Genomic DNA, 16,399 nt, shown 5'->3' with positions numbered 1-16,399 from the left:
GTAGACCTGGCCTTAGACAGCCCATTGAAAAAGATTTAGGATGGTGCGGTGGTGGTGGTGGTGGTGAGAGGAGACAAATGTTGACCAAAACAAACAAACAAAAAAAAAGACAGGGTAACTTTTGCAAAGGGAATTTTGCTTTTGACTTTACTGGGAACAGGACCAAATCCTGGAAAACGATAAAGATACAACAGCATTATAAATCTGGACCAATGCCTGTATAGAGATTAGAGTAGAAGTTAAAGATGGGAGGATTTTCAAGTGTCTTCTGCTGCTTTGTCCTTGGGAAACTGAATGCAAGGATTTTCAGACAGAGTCATCATAAAAGCTGGGCAATACTTTTGCCAGAGCAATCTTGTTGCTGGTATCCCTTTATTTTAAAATGTAAAGACTGCTAGGTCTGCCATTTGCTGACGTGTCTAATATTACTACAGTACAGTACCAATTAGTTGGAAAGTTGGCATATTAAACTCTTTATGGCAGCATGGACTTGATCCAACTCCTGTTAAAGTGAATGGAAGTCTATTGACATTAACTGTTGATACATCAGGCCCTATATGCACATCAACAATTAGGTCCTGCTATTGCAAAGACCTATTCCACAGTAGTAAGAGACAGTCTTTTCTTACAACGAGGAGTCCTTGTGGCACCTTAGAGACTAACAAATTTATTTGGGCATAAGCTTTCGTGGGATATAATCCACTTCATCGGATGTATGGAGTGGAAAATACAGGAGCAGGTATAAATACATGAAAAGATGTGAGTTGCCTTACCAAGTGTGAGGTCAGGTGGGTTCTAGCCCATGAAACACGGCTACCACTCTGAAACCAGTCTTTTCTTACAATCTAAGGCCTGGCTTACTCTTCAAAATCAGCTCGATCTAGCTATGTCGCTCAGGGCGGTGACAAATGTTGCGGCCTGTGCGACAGTTAAGTCGACTCAACCCCATGTGTAGGTGCAGCTAGATTCATGGACAAATTCTTCTGCTGACTTAGCTACCACCTCTTGGGAGGCGGATTAACTACACAGATGGAAAAAACGCTTCCACTGACGCAGGAAGCAGACATGCCAAACCTGCGGGGGAAAAAAGCAGAAATTGGGCTTGTTTTTGGCTTAATTGGCTTGTGAGTTGCTTGTTAGCTAGTTTTTGGCTTGAAGTTTGTTTGTCCTGTAGCCTGTTTCTTTTTTTTTGATTGGCTCCCAGCAAGCAGGGCCAAGGGGAGGAGAGAGTCAGGGGGACGCAGCAGGCCCACTACAATCCCAGACTGCATGCTGGGGGCGAATCTAGTCACAGAGTGTTGGGGTTCTTAGGGATTGGCTTGTTTTGGCCTTGTTTTGAAACGGGATTATCTTGATTTTTGGCTTATTGTGAAAGCCGGGGTGCTTATTTACCATGTGAAAGTTGGCAACTCTGGCAGGTTGTATGCCACAGCTGTGCCGCTATAGTGCGGACCTAACCTAGGGTTCTGACCTGCAAAGACTTGTATATCTACTTAAGTTCATGCATTGTGAGTACTTTATGCACAATGAATTGTTTCACTGTGCTTAAAATTAAGCTCAAGTAAGTCTTTCCAGGATTGGGGCCTTAGACTGCAAACTCATCAGGGCAAGGAGTCTCTGACTCTGTGTTTGTAGAATGATTAGTACAATGGTGCCCTGATCTTGACTGGGGTCTCTACGCATCACGGCAATAAAATAAATGCAGCCATCATTACCACTCAAAAGTTACACATCCTGGGGGAATAAAAGACATTAACCAGCAAAAAAAAAACCCTCTACACTTCATTATTCATAGTGTTCCTGCGGCATACGTTTTGCTCCTATATTCGGTTTGTGCCTTCCCATCTAAAGTATATAACAGAATGCTTTTGGGATGTATCAACTTTTATGTGCAAGCCAGCGATGGAGGAGCAAGTAGAAAGTGTTGCTAAAACTGCAAAGAAAGATAACTCCACCTTCTACAGGGAAAATGTGTTACAACAGATAGTCTGCTGTGGTCTCATGGTGGATTTTTTTTGAACAGCAGTCCAAAAGCTAAAAAGTGAAAAATCAAAAGGAATATCACTTAATATGCCTCCAAATCTGACCACCTACTTTTAATCCAAGGATTGAAATCAAACCAGAAGAAAAAGACCAACTCAATACAGATCTTCAAACTGGCTAGGTTTGTAGACTGCTGCCAGGTTGCTACAGCCATGCTTGAAAGCCACACACGCTACTGTTAATTTAGCTTATGGCTACTGTATTGTAACACTGCCATTCAGGATGTGTTAGTTAAAGGTCTGTCAGCATTTCCACAATAAACCCCTCATTTTAGGGATTTATTGCTTGGTTGTAAAGATTTTCTCTCATATGAAACTTGGCATGTAAGATCTCAAAGAGGGGCACATTTTAAGCCATATCCCTGCCCTCCTGCCCCCCAAACAATCACCCTGGACATTAGAAAGTTATACAAGCATACAGCTAATTGAACATTGCCATATCCATTTAATTTCTGCTCTCATAACTAAAAATGGCAAAAATACCATTTGCCAAGTGACTACTGCATAATATGGTTTAAGTCACTTGAGGCATGTTGGAAGGAAAAAGGGGAGAGAGATGAAGTTGTGGTATAGAAATCTGCTACAATACACATTTTCCAATGTATGGAAAAAACATATTATAGTGATGACTAGTAGCACTGCTTATAATTATAGATATGTTCCTTCTGAACCCTTTATGCAGGATTTTATACCACTGGTATCGCTATTTTGTGTATAAAAGTTACAGCACAAATTTTGCTGGAAGTCTTTTAAGAGTGTACAGCTATTCGAGCCCCCAAAACAAATGTTAGATTGTTGAAGCCAGTTTTTACACTCCTATAATGAAAGGCAGCTTTATTATTTAAAATGACACTTTGCAGATAATAGATTTGGAAGGTGGGAACCACTTAAAAAAAATCTGCTTTAAACAAAAGTAGGGCTTTTTTTAAGTGGTTCCCACCTTTCAGTTAGGAAGAGTCCACCTGCTGGCCACACCCCTATTTTCCAGTATGGTGGGGCAAACTGTTCACCATTCTTAAGATTTGCTATGGAGTACAACAGAAATGGCCTCTGGCTCCTCACTTCATTGGCCTCTGTGTGAATGCTCCATGGGATCACTGGGACAGAGTTGACCATTACACCTCCGCATGGTGCAAACGCTGCCTTGAACTGCCTCTTCCATTTCAGTTGAGCATCTTATCCACCTGAAAGAAAAAAAAGAAAAAAATGAGGAGAGAAAATAAGAGCTCACCCATCTCTGATCTATTTGCACCATGTGTTTCCACCTGTGTGCTTCACACTTTAATTGTATTGTGTCCTAATTGAGTGTGTAAGCTCCCCAGGCAGGGAACTGTATTAATTATGGGCCAAATCCATCCCTGGTGTAATTCCAATAAGTTACACCACGGATGAACTTGCTCCTATGTGGTTTGCAAAGTTCCATGCAGACTCTATGGTCTTTATAAATAATTTCTGGAATGGATCAGTTAAATGGAGAAGGCATGATTTACACAGGAATAGATCAGAATTACATCCACTAGGATCTCTCATTAATATGCATCCCTAAGACTGATGTCTGCATCCAGAATAAGATCTCCTAGATCTGCTGAAGAAGGGTCACTTGGCAATATTTATTTTTGAGGACCTGAGTGATAGCGGTGGGCCTAGACACGGAGGAGGTGCAATTGCAGTACGCGTAGGCGTCCCCTCGCTAAAAATAGCAATGTAGCCATGTCAGCGCGGGTGTCGTCTCAGGCTAGCTAGCTGAGCACAATCCTGCTCAGGCCCCGGGCTACATACTCTGGTGGCTAGCCCATGCCAACGTGGCTATGCTGCTATGTGTAATGAGCTGACTCGATCAAAGCTACCTTGGGTATATCTATATGATCCTCCTGATTGCAGTGTAGACATAGGTCGTTGTGATTCAGACTCTCTCTCTTCATCCCAAATGGACCACAGCTGACCCTCATTTTGGAGAATGATTACTCTAAAATGAGGCATTTTGCTGCATGTAATGTGTACAGCATGCTGCTTTAAGGACAGCTTTTACGCAGGTTGACCCAGCTGCCATTGGTACAGCAGATCAACATAACATATGCAGTTTAAAAAAAACCTGTCCAACATGAAGACTTTACCTGATCGCCTTGAAGAGACCTATAAGCAGCTGTCTGGGTTTGTCAGTTTTTTACTTAGTACAAGATTAAAAAACAAAAACAAAAAACCACCCTATATATTGTTCTGGAAGTTTGGAATGACGTCTTCAAAACAAACCAAAAGTGAATAATCTGACAAGAGACAGGAAATTAACAGCTAAAGTTGACATTTATTCCCTTCCTCGGTATATTGTACCTTCTATTCCTCCTAACTAAGGGCTCGTCTTTACTGCGGGTTAATTTGAGGTATAACTCGAGCGTTGCCCATAGCCCAACTCCTGACAACGCACAAAAGTCTCTAGCTTGCGTTAAATGAGGTTTTAAATTCAACTTATGTGGTTCTGCGCATCGCACACAATCATTCTGTGCCGCTTGAGGGTTTTGCAGTGTGACCGTTCTCACTCAAGCTAGGCTAACTTGAGCTAATGTATGTTTGGGCTGTAAGCGGCTTGGAGGAGACACATAGGCCCTGATGCAGAGCTCACTGGTTTTATTCCTGATTTGTGCCCAATCCTGCATGCATAGGTGCGCACGCACACACACACACACACACAGACACACAATTTAAGCACACGAACAGTTCCACTGACCTCAAATTAAGCATGAAGGGAAATCTTTGCATGATCAGGGCCCTGGTAGAAGCAAGATCACACTCAAAACAGTCATCAGAGTAGCAGCATCCGATGAAGTGAGCTGTAGCTCACAAAAGCTTATGCTCAAATAAATTGTTTAGTCTCTAAGGTGCCACAAGTCCTCCTATTCAAAACAGTGTTAAACTTCCATATTCACTTACAGCCCCCTAGATAATAGTTTAACCTAGAATGTATTAGGTTCTTCATTATTATCACATCCTAACTTTTATACTGGTGCAGTTTTAAAAAGTATTCTAATGTAGCTAATGCTATTGTCTCATTATTACAAACTATTCTATAAAAATACACTATGCAGCATACGAGTTATTGAAAACTGTTGTTTTTTGGGGAAAAAACAAAACCAAAGCACACACGATCACTCTGAATAAAATTGCAGCAGAAAAGCAGGCTTACTGCTCTTCAAGAAAATACCATAATATTGTTTTGTTTTTTCAGAGTCACATAAAGACATTAAAAAGAGCACCCAGATGGTTAAAGACTGTCTGAGTTCAGAGTCTCTCTCCATAAAATAGTTACTCATTATGAGAACTTTGTAATTGAAAAATTGTATGACAGACCTTGACACACCACCTGAAAAAATGAATGGAATAGGACTCTAAATAGAGCCATTCATTCCCATGATATGAAGAGGACTTCACAATAAAATTTGACAGCCTGGATACCACATGTTTTGTATGAAGAGAGAGGTCAAGGAAATATAAGGAAACGAGCACAATTAGTTTTTAATACATCAGTGATGCAATAACAGTGACGGGCATGCCTGAATACAGGCCTGATGAAAGGGAAAACGTGTTTGTACCCTTCCTTTTGCTTTTTTATGATGCATAAAGGGAAGATTTGGATCGTTTTCATTTCTCCTTTCAGAATTATTTTTCTCGGTGGTTGATTTTTTTTTTTTAATCTCAGATTTTACAGATTTCAGTAAACATCAAGTCTGATTGCCTCTGTATTTGCTGGAGGAATTATTGGAAAACTGGAGTGGGAGATTTTATAGCCTTAACTGAAAGAGGAATCGTTGTTGAATCTTTAACAAAGAGAGGATTTCTCCCAATGATGTGTTAGTTAAATGGGTGGAGGTTTTTTTTAAATGAAGTATTTCTATGGCACTGTCTCCTTGAACTGCCTCCAAATGGCTTTATTGAAAACCTGCAGCATATATGCACCAGTGTCTCCCTTCCTCTTACATATTTAAATATTGGAGTAATCTCTTTTTTCCTTCCACAGGAGAAACAGCATAACTAGACTGTAAATTCATGGTGTTTATTTTTGTGGGTGGCAGCGAATCAATGTGCTGTATGCAAACACTAACAGAGCGAAGGCCAAACTGAAGAAATGAGTCCGGCACTTAGTTTTGAAAGCAGTAAATTCCATGGACATTTTTATTTCCTGGGGGAGTTAATTCCATGATCGGGCTCCAGCTCTTGAGCTCAGCAAGCTGCCCCCTACTGACTGATGGTTTCATTGATCCAGTGGAACATGGCTGTCCTTGGAGGCTGCTGGAGGAAGAAGACATGGTTTGTCATTGTCAGGGCGTTAGGACCAAAGCCATCACTGGACTGTGCTACACTGGAAGCCAGTGAATAAGCATTGGCGAGATGTGTTCTAGTCACCCTGTGTTGCTAAGCAGACAGGCTGCTGGATTTTGTACCAACATGCATAACAAGGAAGGACTATTATTAACTACCATAAACAGAAAAATGCACACAATCGCCAAAGGAATATTGTAACTAAGGAGAGAGTAATCTGCATCTCCCCCAGCTTGATCAAAGCCACACTGACTCAAAGGCTGCTGTTACCGTGACACTCCCTGTAAGCACAAGGACGTGCAGTCGTTTGTGGCGAAGCCGATTTCTGCCGTGTGAACGAGACGATTATTTTTTGCAATGCATCCAGATCGACTGTGCTGTGCAATGTACCACAGCAACTGTCTCCCCCTTAAGGAAGCGTTCCATGGACTTCTCCGGGAAACTACATTACCCAGTGATCACCGCGGTGCTCGTAGGAAGGACGTCTGCGCACTAAGATACTCAGATCCAAGTTTGGAGCTTTTAGCTGCCAGCCCTGGCCCATCATGTAGGTGCAGCAGAGCCTTCCCTTCCATTGCAATTGGGGAAAAAATACTTTGCAATCTGTTTTGCAAGGTGTGCAATTGCACCGCTCCTCTCTCCAAAGAGATCTGCTGCAGCAAGTCAGAAAAACTCCAGTTGCATGAAGATTGAGCGCTTGCAGTTTGCATCTTTGTTGCAAAACTAGCTACAGAAGAGAGGCAAGGCAAAGTCTTTTGTGCTCCCCTCCCCCATCAAAGCAAAGGGGAAAATGTCTCAGCCGAGAGGTAAGGATCCGACTTCTGTTCCTTGCAAAATATGCAAAAAAGCATGCATGCATTTTCAAGTGCATGAATGCAATTTTCGGGATGCAATTGCATTTTGAAGTTTGAGGCTTTCAATTGCTTTCAGTTGCATTTCCTGTTTAGTATGTGCCTTTTTTGTAGACAGACACACACACACACAGTTCCTGTAAGGCAGGGCTTGCAGTTCAGCTGTGCATTGACGTTATTTGCATTCTTCTGCTGGGATTACCGAGCTCTTTTTGCCTTTTGCACAGTCAGGACAGATAAAGAATGTTGAAGAGCACATGCATGCACTGCTGTATACATTTGCAAAATAGGCAAAATGCATCCAAACTGCGGATGCTTTCACGTGCAGCATTAAACCAAACTTTTTTTAAAAAGGTCTCTTCAGGGGATGGAAGGTGAAACTTGAGTGGAGTTACTCGGAATTAAATATATACCTATGTTTCCATGAGAAAGTATTGTTCTGGTGCCAGCATTGAGATCATTTTCCACCGACATTCCCCCCCCACCCCCACTTAATATTTGGTAAGTTTTGGTCAGAGGCAGCGAGGGTGACAGCAGATCGCTGGGAATCTGCAATGGAAGGCTTTTGTTTTATTTCACCATTAAAACAGGCTGGGGGCGGACTGGGGTACTACTTATTTTTTAGAAGCACTGGGGACTTGGAGAGAACGCATCCGATGAAGGGAGCTGTAGCCCACGAAAGCTTACGCTCAAATAAATGGAGGACTTGTGGCACCTTAGAGACTAACCAGTTTATTTGAGCATGAGCTTCCGATGAAGTGAGCTGTAGCTCAGGAAAGCTCATGCTCAAATAAACTGGTTAGTCTCTAAGGTGCCCCAAGTCCTCTTGTTCTTTTTGCGGATACAGACTAACACAGCTGCTACTCTGAAACCTGCTCTCTCTTTGTAAATCTTGGATTGTGCAGGACTCCTACTGCTTTGTAGCCCAAGGGGAGGGGGGGAAGTTGTGGGCGATTTTTTTTTTTTAATTGTAAAAATGCTGGCGGACTGCAGTAAACGTCTCAGACAGGTCTCGAATGGCATAAGTAGGAGTCACTGCACATATTTGTCAGCAACGAGATTCCTGGGTACACAAGATGCAGCTTTGAGCTGGCTGGTTTGGCTCTCATATGGGGGCTGCTTAGTCTTGCATTTTGCAGCCATCAGGTAGCTTCTGGGGGTGGATTAGAGACATTGCCAGCCGCGGACACTTGGGAAGGTGATCCGAGGACTTTCGGGCAGTCTGTCCCGCAACTTTAGTGGCAATCACTACACTTTGATTAAGTGCAATGGGAAAGGACAGGGTGAGAGGGTAAGTTTATCCTTTAAATCAAGGGGTTGCGCTCATATTTCCCCCACCCCCAGTTTTCCTTTTGTACCAGATTCAGAGGGGTTATGTAATTTATTCCTAATTTGGATTTGCTGCAATCATCTTTCCCAGCCAAGTGGAGAAGTGTAGAAAAGTTTCCAACAGAAGGAGGCAAAGAAGTTTGACCAGATCAAATAGAACAAGAGGATGCTCACAGGACTTGTCACTAATGAGACCCCCAACATGCTGATCTATAGCTCATGCGGGGATCCTGCCTCATGTGCAGGGGGGAATGGAGGGATGGAAGGCGGATGGGGTGGGGTTCTTCCTGAGATTCCCCCAGCCACAGAGTTGGAAAAACTGATCAAGCAGGACCAGATGCCTAGTAGAAAAAGACTTTTAAGCAAGTATGCCTAGTAAAGGGAAAGCAGCCCATTTCTGGTTTTAACCTAGCTTTTTGCATTTCCCAGCAATAGCCCTGTCAGTTCCCTTCGGTACCAATAAAATGGAGTGGACAAGTAGCCAACCCACAAAACATTATTTCAGTGAATAGGCTCATTCTTGAATCCCTTTTCCGTCCATCCCACTCCATCATATGAGTGCCTTTAAGTTTACATTACTTTTGAATTGAGTCATCAACAGCCTTCCCCTACCTCAAGAAACTGTATTGAAATAGTCAGTCTTCAGAATGAAATAAAGGCATAACATGTTAGATCATTTAATATTGGATATGAAGTTTTACCTTTCCAGGCTTGTCAAAATAAAAATTTATTGAATAGCTCTTGCCCTTCAGCTCTAGAATCCCCCCTCAAGTCATTTCCAACAACTTGTTCTGAAAAGTTGACTAAGATTATATTTAATTTGGTTTTGGTGCCTTTCTTCACAACGGAGATAATGCAGTGAAAAGAGATTGGTCAGTAAGTTTCTCTTGTACATACATATATCAAGTCTTCTTGGTTTAAATGAAAGATCGGTATTTTTAGATACCACCTTTTAGATGTACGTAATTGGAAATAAAATATTTCTATTCCATCAAAAATGTGTCGCCAACAGATTATTTGAGAGTAGAGACCATCCTCGGTAAAGTTCCTTCGTTAATTGAGAGGTAAGTCTTATGCAGATTTCTTTTCATTATATGTGCTTATAAACATCTTAAGGCTCAGAATTCCAGTGCTAGAATTCAAAAGTTTTGTGGCAGGTAAAATACAAGTTAAGAAGGCAGGTCACGAGAAGGTACAGAATTCTAGTATCTCAAACATTAAGCAAATCACTGGGAAAACATGATTTCCTTATTTTTGTTATTCAAGAGACTAAAACTACATTCGTATGTATGGAATTATTTCCTACCCTAAAGAAAATGCAGTAAAAATGAACAGAAAGAACTGGAAGGCTAGAATTCTATGCAAGTATCATTTCTGTATCCCAGAAGTTAATTCCACCTTGATGTATGCAAAATAGTATGGAAGATTATCTGTTTGAGGAAATTACAGTACAGAAGAATTAGAATCAGTGCCAGATATGGAATACATGGCTGTCACAACTAATAGGATATCACAGAAAAAAAGTGAGGAAATCCCTTATTACATAGATTCCTTGCTAAACACATGAAAGTAAGAGGCTGCAAGTCTGAATAAATGTGTTATATTTACTTTTTAAATCCATATTAAAAAACAAAAACCACCCTGTAGACACTTTCGGTTGTTTTTTTTTGTGTTAGAGAAGTTCTGATCACAATCCTATACTGAGATCACCATGTGAGATAGTAAATATACTTAGAGCCCAGTTCCTGCATTTCAGTGATTCAAGTTTAAGGGTTTTTGTTTGTTTGTTTTCAAATCAAGTTAAAACTCGATGCAGATAATGTTATGAGAAGCTAGTCACGTGTGACTCACTGACATATGTACTTATGGACTTTGATCAAAGGAAGTGCACATATTGAACGTTACATTTTATTTATATTTCATTGTTCATTTAATTTTTTTCCTGCTCTAAATAGCAACTGAACAGATGTAACACAAAATAGCAACTCCTGTTTATCATCTTTGTGTATAGCACCCCTATGGGTTTCTGCTGGTATAAAATTAACCTCTTCTAAGCTATGTAAAGATTCAGGTTAGTTATGTAATATCCACGTTTTCTCCACTGTGCTATTTCAGAACTTCTTGCCATTAACATATTGTCCTTACAGGCACTTGGCTAGGAGAGAATTTGCAAAAGCAGCGTAAAGTAATGCTTGGTGTAAATCCAGGAGGCTTGAAACTAGCGAGTTTGTCTAGTTGGGCAAATGCTACAAATGTTAAGTTGCTTGCAGGAATTCTGCCCTTTTAGTTTGTAGGGTTCCCCCCCCCCCATTTTTCAAAGAGGGTTAATTATGGTTCCCCTTGTTGTATGGAACAGTAAAATATATTTTTTATTATGTGATTGGCCCCGCTAACGGAGCTGTGTTAAGAATAGAGAACACATTGTGCATTAAAAAATTGAGTGAATCTCTCAGACGACAAAGGAAGATATTTCAGTTTTCTCACAACTATCAAAAGGAATTTTCCTAGGGCTGAGAAAACAGAATGTGAAACTGAAGATGAAGGAGTGGAAGATTGCTCCTAGGCTATTAATCACTTATAACACAGAACTGACCAGTATTTTGAACAGCTGACTAAGTGGGAGTGGTTATAGCTTAGGGTTCCCCCCCTCTTTTATTAACTTAAGCAGATGTCATTGGCGACACTATACCCGTGCTTTTGATAAAGCAGCTTCCAACATCACTCTCTGTATTACCAATCGGTAGCCTTGGCAGCATTAGATTTTTAATTGGTAAGTGTCGGTAAAAGTTGATTTCACTGCACACGCAAACCGATGAAAAATATTTCCATTGAGGATAATCAAAACGTACATATAGGCAAAGTAAGAAAAAGCTGCTTGAGGACTTTGTAGAGTTAGATTTAAAAATATTTATTTGGTATGTTTTGACATGCAATGTTGACAATTTCTGCTTTAACTTTTTGAATCTCAACGTCTCAAAATCATTGTTTGGCCATCCCCTGCAGTTTCCCACAACTGGAAAATTTAAATAGATAAAAATAGAAAAAAAAGAGCTTCAAAACAGGGCTGTCAAGAGATTAAAAAAATTAATTGCAATTAATTGCACTGTTAATAACAGAATACCATTTAAATATTTTTGGATGTTTGGATATATTGATTTCAATTACCACACAGAATACAAAGTGTACAGTGCTTACTGTATATTTCTGATTACAAGTATTTGCACTGTAAAAAGCAAAAATAGTATTTTTCAGTTCACCTAATACAAGTACTGTTGTGCAGTCTCTTTATCATGAAAGTTGAATTTACAAATGTAGAATTATGTACAAAAGAATAACTGCATTCAAAAATAAAACAATCTAAAACTTTAGAGCCTACAAGTCCAATCAGTCCCGTTTCTTGGTCAGATCACTCAGACAAACAAGTGTGTTTATATTTGCAGGAGATAATGCTGCCTGCTTCTTGTTCTCACTTTCAGGTGACATTGCGAACAGGGGTTCACATGGCACTGTTATAGCTAGCGTCGCAAGATATTTACATGCCAGATGATCTAAAGATTCACATGTCTCTTCATGCTTCAACCACCATTCCAGAGGACATGCATCCATGCTGATGACAGGTTCTGCTTGATAACAATCCAAAGCAGTGCAGACTGACGCATGTTCATTTTCGTCCTCTGAGTCAGATGCCACCAGCAGAAGGTTGATTTTGTTTTATGGTGGTTTGGGTTCAGTAGTTTCCGCATTGGAGTGTTGCTCTTTTAAGACTTCTGAAAGCATGCTCCACACCTCATCCCTCTCAAATTTTGGAAGGCACTTCAGATTCTTAAACCTTGAGTGCAGTGCTGTAGCTATCTTTGGAAATCTCACATTGGTACCTTGTTTGCGTTTTGTGAAAGTGTTCTTAAAAACGAACAACATGTGCTCACTTATCATCCGAGATTACTATAACATGAAATATATGGCAGAATGGGGGTAAAACAGAGCTGGAGACATACAGTTTTGCCCCAAGGAGTTTAGTCACAAATTTAATTAACGCTTTATTTTTTTAACGAGCGTCATCAGCATGGAAGCATGTCCTCTGGAATGGTGGCCGAAGCACGAAGGGCCTTATGAATATTTAGCATATCTGGCACATAAATACCTTTCAATGCTGGCTACAAAAGTCCCTTGGGAACACCTGTTCTTACTTTCTGGTGACGTAAATAAGAAGTGGGCAGCATTGTCTCCTGTAAATGTAAACAAACATGTTAGTCTTAGCAATTGGCTGAATAAGAAGTAGGTCAGAGTGGACTTGTAGGCTCTGAAGTTTTGCATAGTTTTGTTTTTGAGTGCAGTGACGTAACAAAAAAATCGACATTTGTAAGTTGCACTTTCATGATAAAGAGATTGCACTACAGTACTTGTATTAAGTGAATTGAAAAATACTTTTTTGTTCACAAATATTTCCACTGTAAAAATGATAATCAAAAATATAAAGTGAAGAGTGTACACTTTGTAGTCTGTGTTGTAACAGAAATCAGTATATTTGAAAATGTAGAAAAACATCCAAAAATATTTAATAAAATTTCAATTGGGATCCTGTTGTTTAACAGTGCGATTAAAACTGCAATTAATTTTTGAGTTAATCTCATGAATTAACTGCAATTAATAGACGACCCTACTGAAAAACAACCATATATAAAATATGAATATTAACTAGAGTGTGTATTCTGCCAAGCCTACTGATCAGGAAAAGAGTGCATACTCTGGGCTCACCCTCTCACACCAGGTCGTCTCTCCAGATGTTGCTACTGGAAAAAGGTGCTGTGGGCGTTTGTCCCACATGTTTTGGAGCTGAAAGTGGTTCTGTGAACACACTCTGTGCTGGTGAGAAGGAGTGGCTCTGGCAGAAGGGCTCCTGAGGGTGCCCCTTGCACTTCTTATATGTTTGATGGGAAGTTTTGTTGCCAGCTGGCTCTGGTTTTAGGAATGCGAGAGTGAGCAGGGTTTGCAAAATGCCAGTTGGATGCTAAAGCGTATAAGGTATCCCGTCCTTCGATCTCTGAGCCACTTGTCACTCACTACGCTGTAATAGCATGGGTGGAATGGCCGACATACTTTCTAGGACACCAGCTTTGCACAGTGCGTTGCAGACCACTTGCTGGTTAGGAGTATTTGAGAAAATGGAAATGCTAAAATAATTTGAGCTATAAAAGTGATAAAGTAGGGAAAGGGAGAGAGTAGGGTAGAGACTAGTGCTCTTTTTGGGTCTCAAATGACTTTAAATCTCACAGCAACCCTGTGATATAGGGGAGGGATATTTTAAGAAGCACATCACTCACCACTGAAATGCAGCCACCTCTGGGGTGAAACAAGACAACTACTTAGCAGCCTCTTGAAATATCTTCAGCTATTTAGGAGAAGGGAGTGAAGATCATCATATTCAATTAAACCGGCTAGAGGGATTTAGAGAGGTAAATATTAATTCTGCCCAAAGACATTGGAGTTAAAGGGATCCAGTCAACATGAAAATTATACTTCTGTCAATAGTACGTACCAATTTTAGTTACAAGTAATATCTATGACAATTAGGGGGGGAAAATTCCCCCCCCAGTATTTTCTTTAATCAGTCAGTTTCTTCCTTGCGGAAAGGTCCTTAATAAAAACTTAAAAAAAAAAAAAGTTCTTGTAAGTTTCTTATTAGAACCATTTTAAAAAAGGATTTCAAAAACAACTTCAAAACCATACTATCTGAGGGTGGTTTGTCAGAAACAGAAATTGTTTTAAAGTAGTTTTTTAAAAGTCAAGTTACAGAGGAACACTTTTAAAAGGTAACATGGGACCTGGAATGATCACGAGAGAGACACAGCTGAGGTCCTGATCATGTATCATTGAAGGCACATTGAGCATCGCTGTGTCTATTATCATATTTAACTTTTGTTGCCCCTGTTTGCTCATCGCTGTCTTGTCCCTCCTTCCAAATGCGTTCCCTGACTGCGTCCTGTGGATTTGTTGTAGCTACGGCGGTCCCAGGTTATGGGAGAGACACAAATCACCCACCTTGTCTCTCTACTGTAGATTTAGCATTTCCAGCCCCTTACTTCACTGGATTGTGGATATACAAGAAGAGAGATGTCAGAGCTTGTTTATTTTAACTCCCATGTGGAATGAATTGTACTAATTCTGTGCTACCATTTTGCGGAGAAATGCACATGTTCCATGCTTTCAGACTTGTGAGGCAGGCTTACAATTTGTACAGCAGCTAGTCAAAGTGACTCTAGCACTCCTATTGTCACCAAGGAGAAAAATAATTCAGACCACCTGGAAGGGAAAGCGTGCCTATTTACTGGATATTGCAGCCTTCTCTTTTTTCCCCCCACAGGCCTCATGACTGGACACTGGGGTTAATATCACACATTCTTCTGTGTGTCAATTTGTCTGTAAAACATCAGCATTTTAAAGACTAGCCATCTACCCATACAATACCGAGTAGGTGCATACACATTATACAATACGATGAGTCAGTCTCTAGGGCAGGGGTAGGCAAACTTTTTGGCCTGAGAGTCACATCGGGGTTCCGAAACTGTATGGAGGGCCGGGTAGGGAAGGCTGTGCCTCCCCAAACAGCCTGGCCCCTGCCCCTCCCACTTCCCACCTCCTGACTGCCCCCCTCAGAACCTCCAACCCATCTCCATCCAATCCCCCCGCTCCTTGTCCCCTGACCACCCCCTCCCAGGACCTCCTACCCCTAACCGCCCCCACCCCCGGGACCCCACCCCCATCCAACCCCCCCGTTCCCTGTCCCCTATCCATGCCTCTGCCCCCTGACTAGACGCCCCTAGGACTCCCACGCCTATCCAACCGCCCCTGTTCCCCATTCCGACCATCCCCACCCCGAACCTCCAACCCATCCAACCGCTCCATGTCCCCTGACTGCCCCCTGGGACCCCCTACCCCTTATCCAACCTCCCTGCCCCCTTGTCATGCCGCTCAGAGTGGCAGGACTGGCAGCTGTGCCGCCGTGTGGCCCGTCAGGAGCTCACAGCCGGCTGTGGGGGAGGAGGGACAGCAGGGGAGGGGCCGGGGCCTAGCCTCCATGGCCAGGCCCTCAAGGACTGGGCAGGACGGGCCCGCAGGCCGTAGTTTGCCCACCTCTGATCTAGTGTCTGGGAAGTAGAGGGACTGTTCCTTTAATTCCTAGGCATGGCCAGAGCTATAATTTAAAAAAAGGGTTTCATTTCTTGTAAAAGTGCTTAGAGGCCTGTCTGGAAATGTTTTGAGATTAGAGTTATTGGCTGCAGTGATACTAGAAGCAAATTTAGGAGCCACGATTTACACAGCTTTAAATATTGTGCTGTACAGTAACAGGGCTTATGTAGGTGATTAAGTCTAAGTTTCATATTTTCTTGGATATTGCATTTAAAGACTTTTCTTCTGGCCTCTCATCCCTTCCAAATCTACCTTAGTTTGGACATAAGCAAGTGGGGAGAGAGGAAAATTTGTGATTAGTCATCCTTATTCAATGAGAAGGAGATTTAAATAAATAGTGTTAGGATTTGGGGGACACAGTTGCTCATTTTGTAGTTTACTTTTTTTTTTTTTTTAAAAAGCCAAAATTAAAAATGATTTTTAAACTGAAAATCCAGAGCACTTGGCTGGAGTTTCATACATTTCATCACACCTGTCCTATCAGCATGTGGCCTAACATGGCCATCCTGCTAAAAGCCTCTTCTCTTTGCCAAGCTACTTCAGTTAGCTTAGAGTCATCCAGAGCAGATGCTGGACATCTTTGATCAAAATTCCAGCAAGTTACACTCATGCTTTTGCAGATCGTTCTTGTTCAGTTAATGACCTACATACTGGAAAAGGAGGCTGCTTACTGTGCCA

General features: G+C 41.4%; 1 protein-coding gene across 2 annotated transcripts in view; it reads left to right on the top strand.

Moving 5' to 3' along the window:
- Positions 1–6,850: 6,850 nt before the first annotated feature.
- The window catches only part of MAP2K6 (mitogen-activated protein kinase kinase 6), a 92,987-nt gene continuing 83,438 nt past the window's right edge, over positions 6,851–16,399 (top strand). Inside the window, exon 1 of one of the 2 annotated variants that reach the window (XM_048817794.2) lies at positions 6,851–7,159. In XM_048817794.2, the coding sequence (XP_048673751.1) occupies positions 7,144–7,159 (16 nt within the window). In that variant the 5' untranslated portion in view covers positions 6,851–7,143. The remainder of the gene's footprint in view (positions 7,160–16,399) is intronic. The other variant, XM_075119197.1, reaches the window with a different exon arrangement.

The sequence above is a fragment of the Caretta caretta genome, chromosome 14 (genome assembly GCF_965140235.1).
Source record: "Caretta caretta isolate rCarCar2 chromosome 14, rCarCar1.hap1, whole genome shotgun sequence".
Lineage (NCBI taxonomy): Eukaryota > Metazoa > Chordata > Testudines > Cheloniidae > Caretta > Caretta caretta.
The sequence above is the reverse complement of the archived record's forward strand: the minus strand, read 5'-3'. Positions and strand labels throughout refer to the sequence as shown.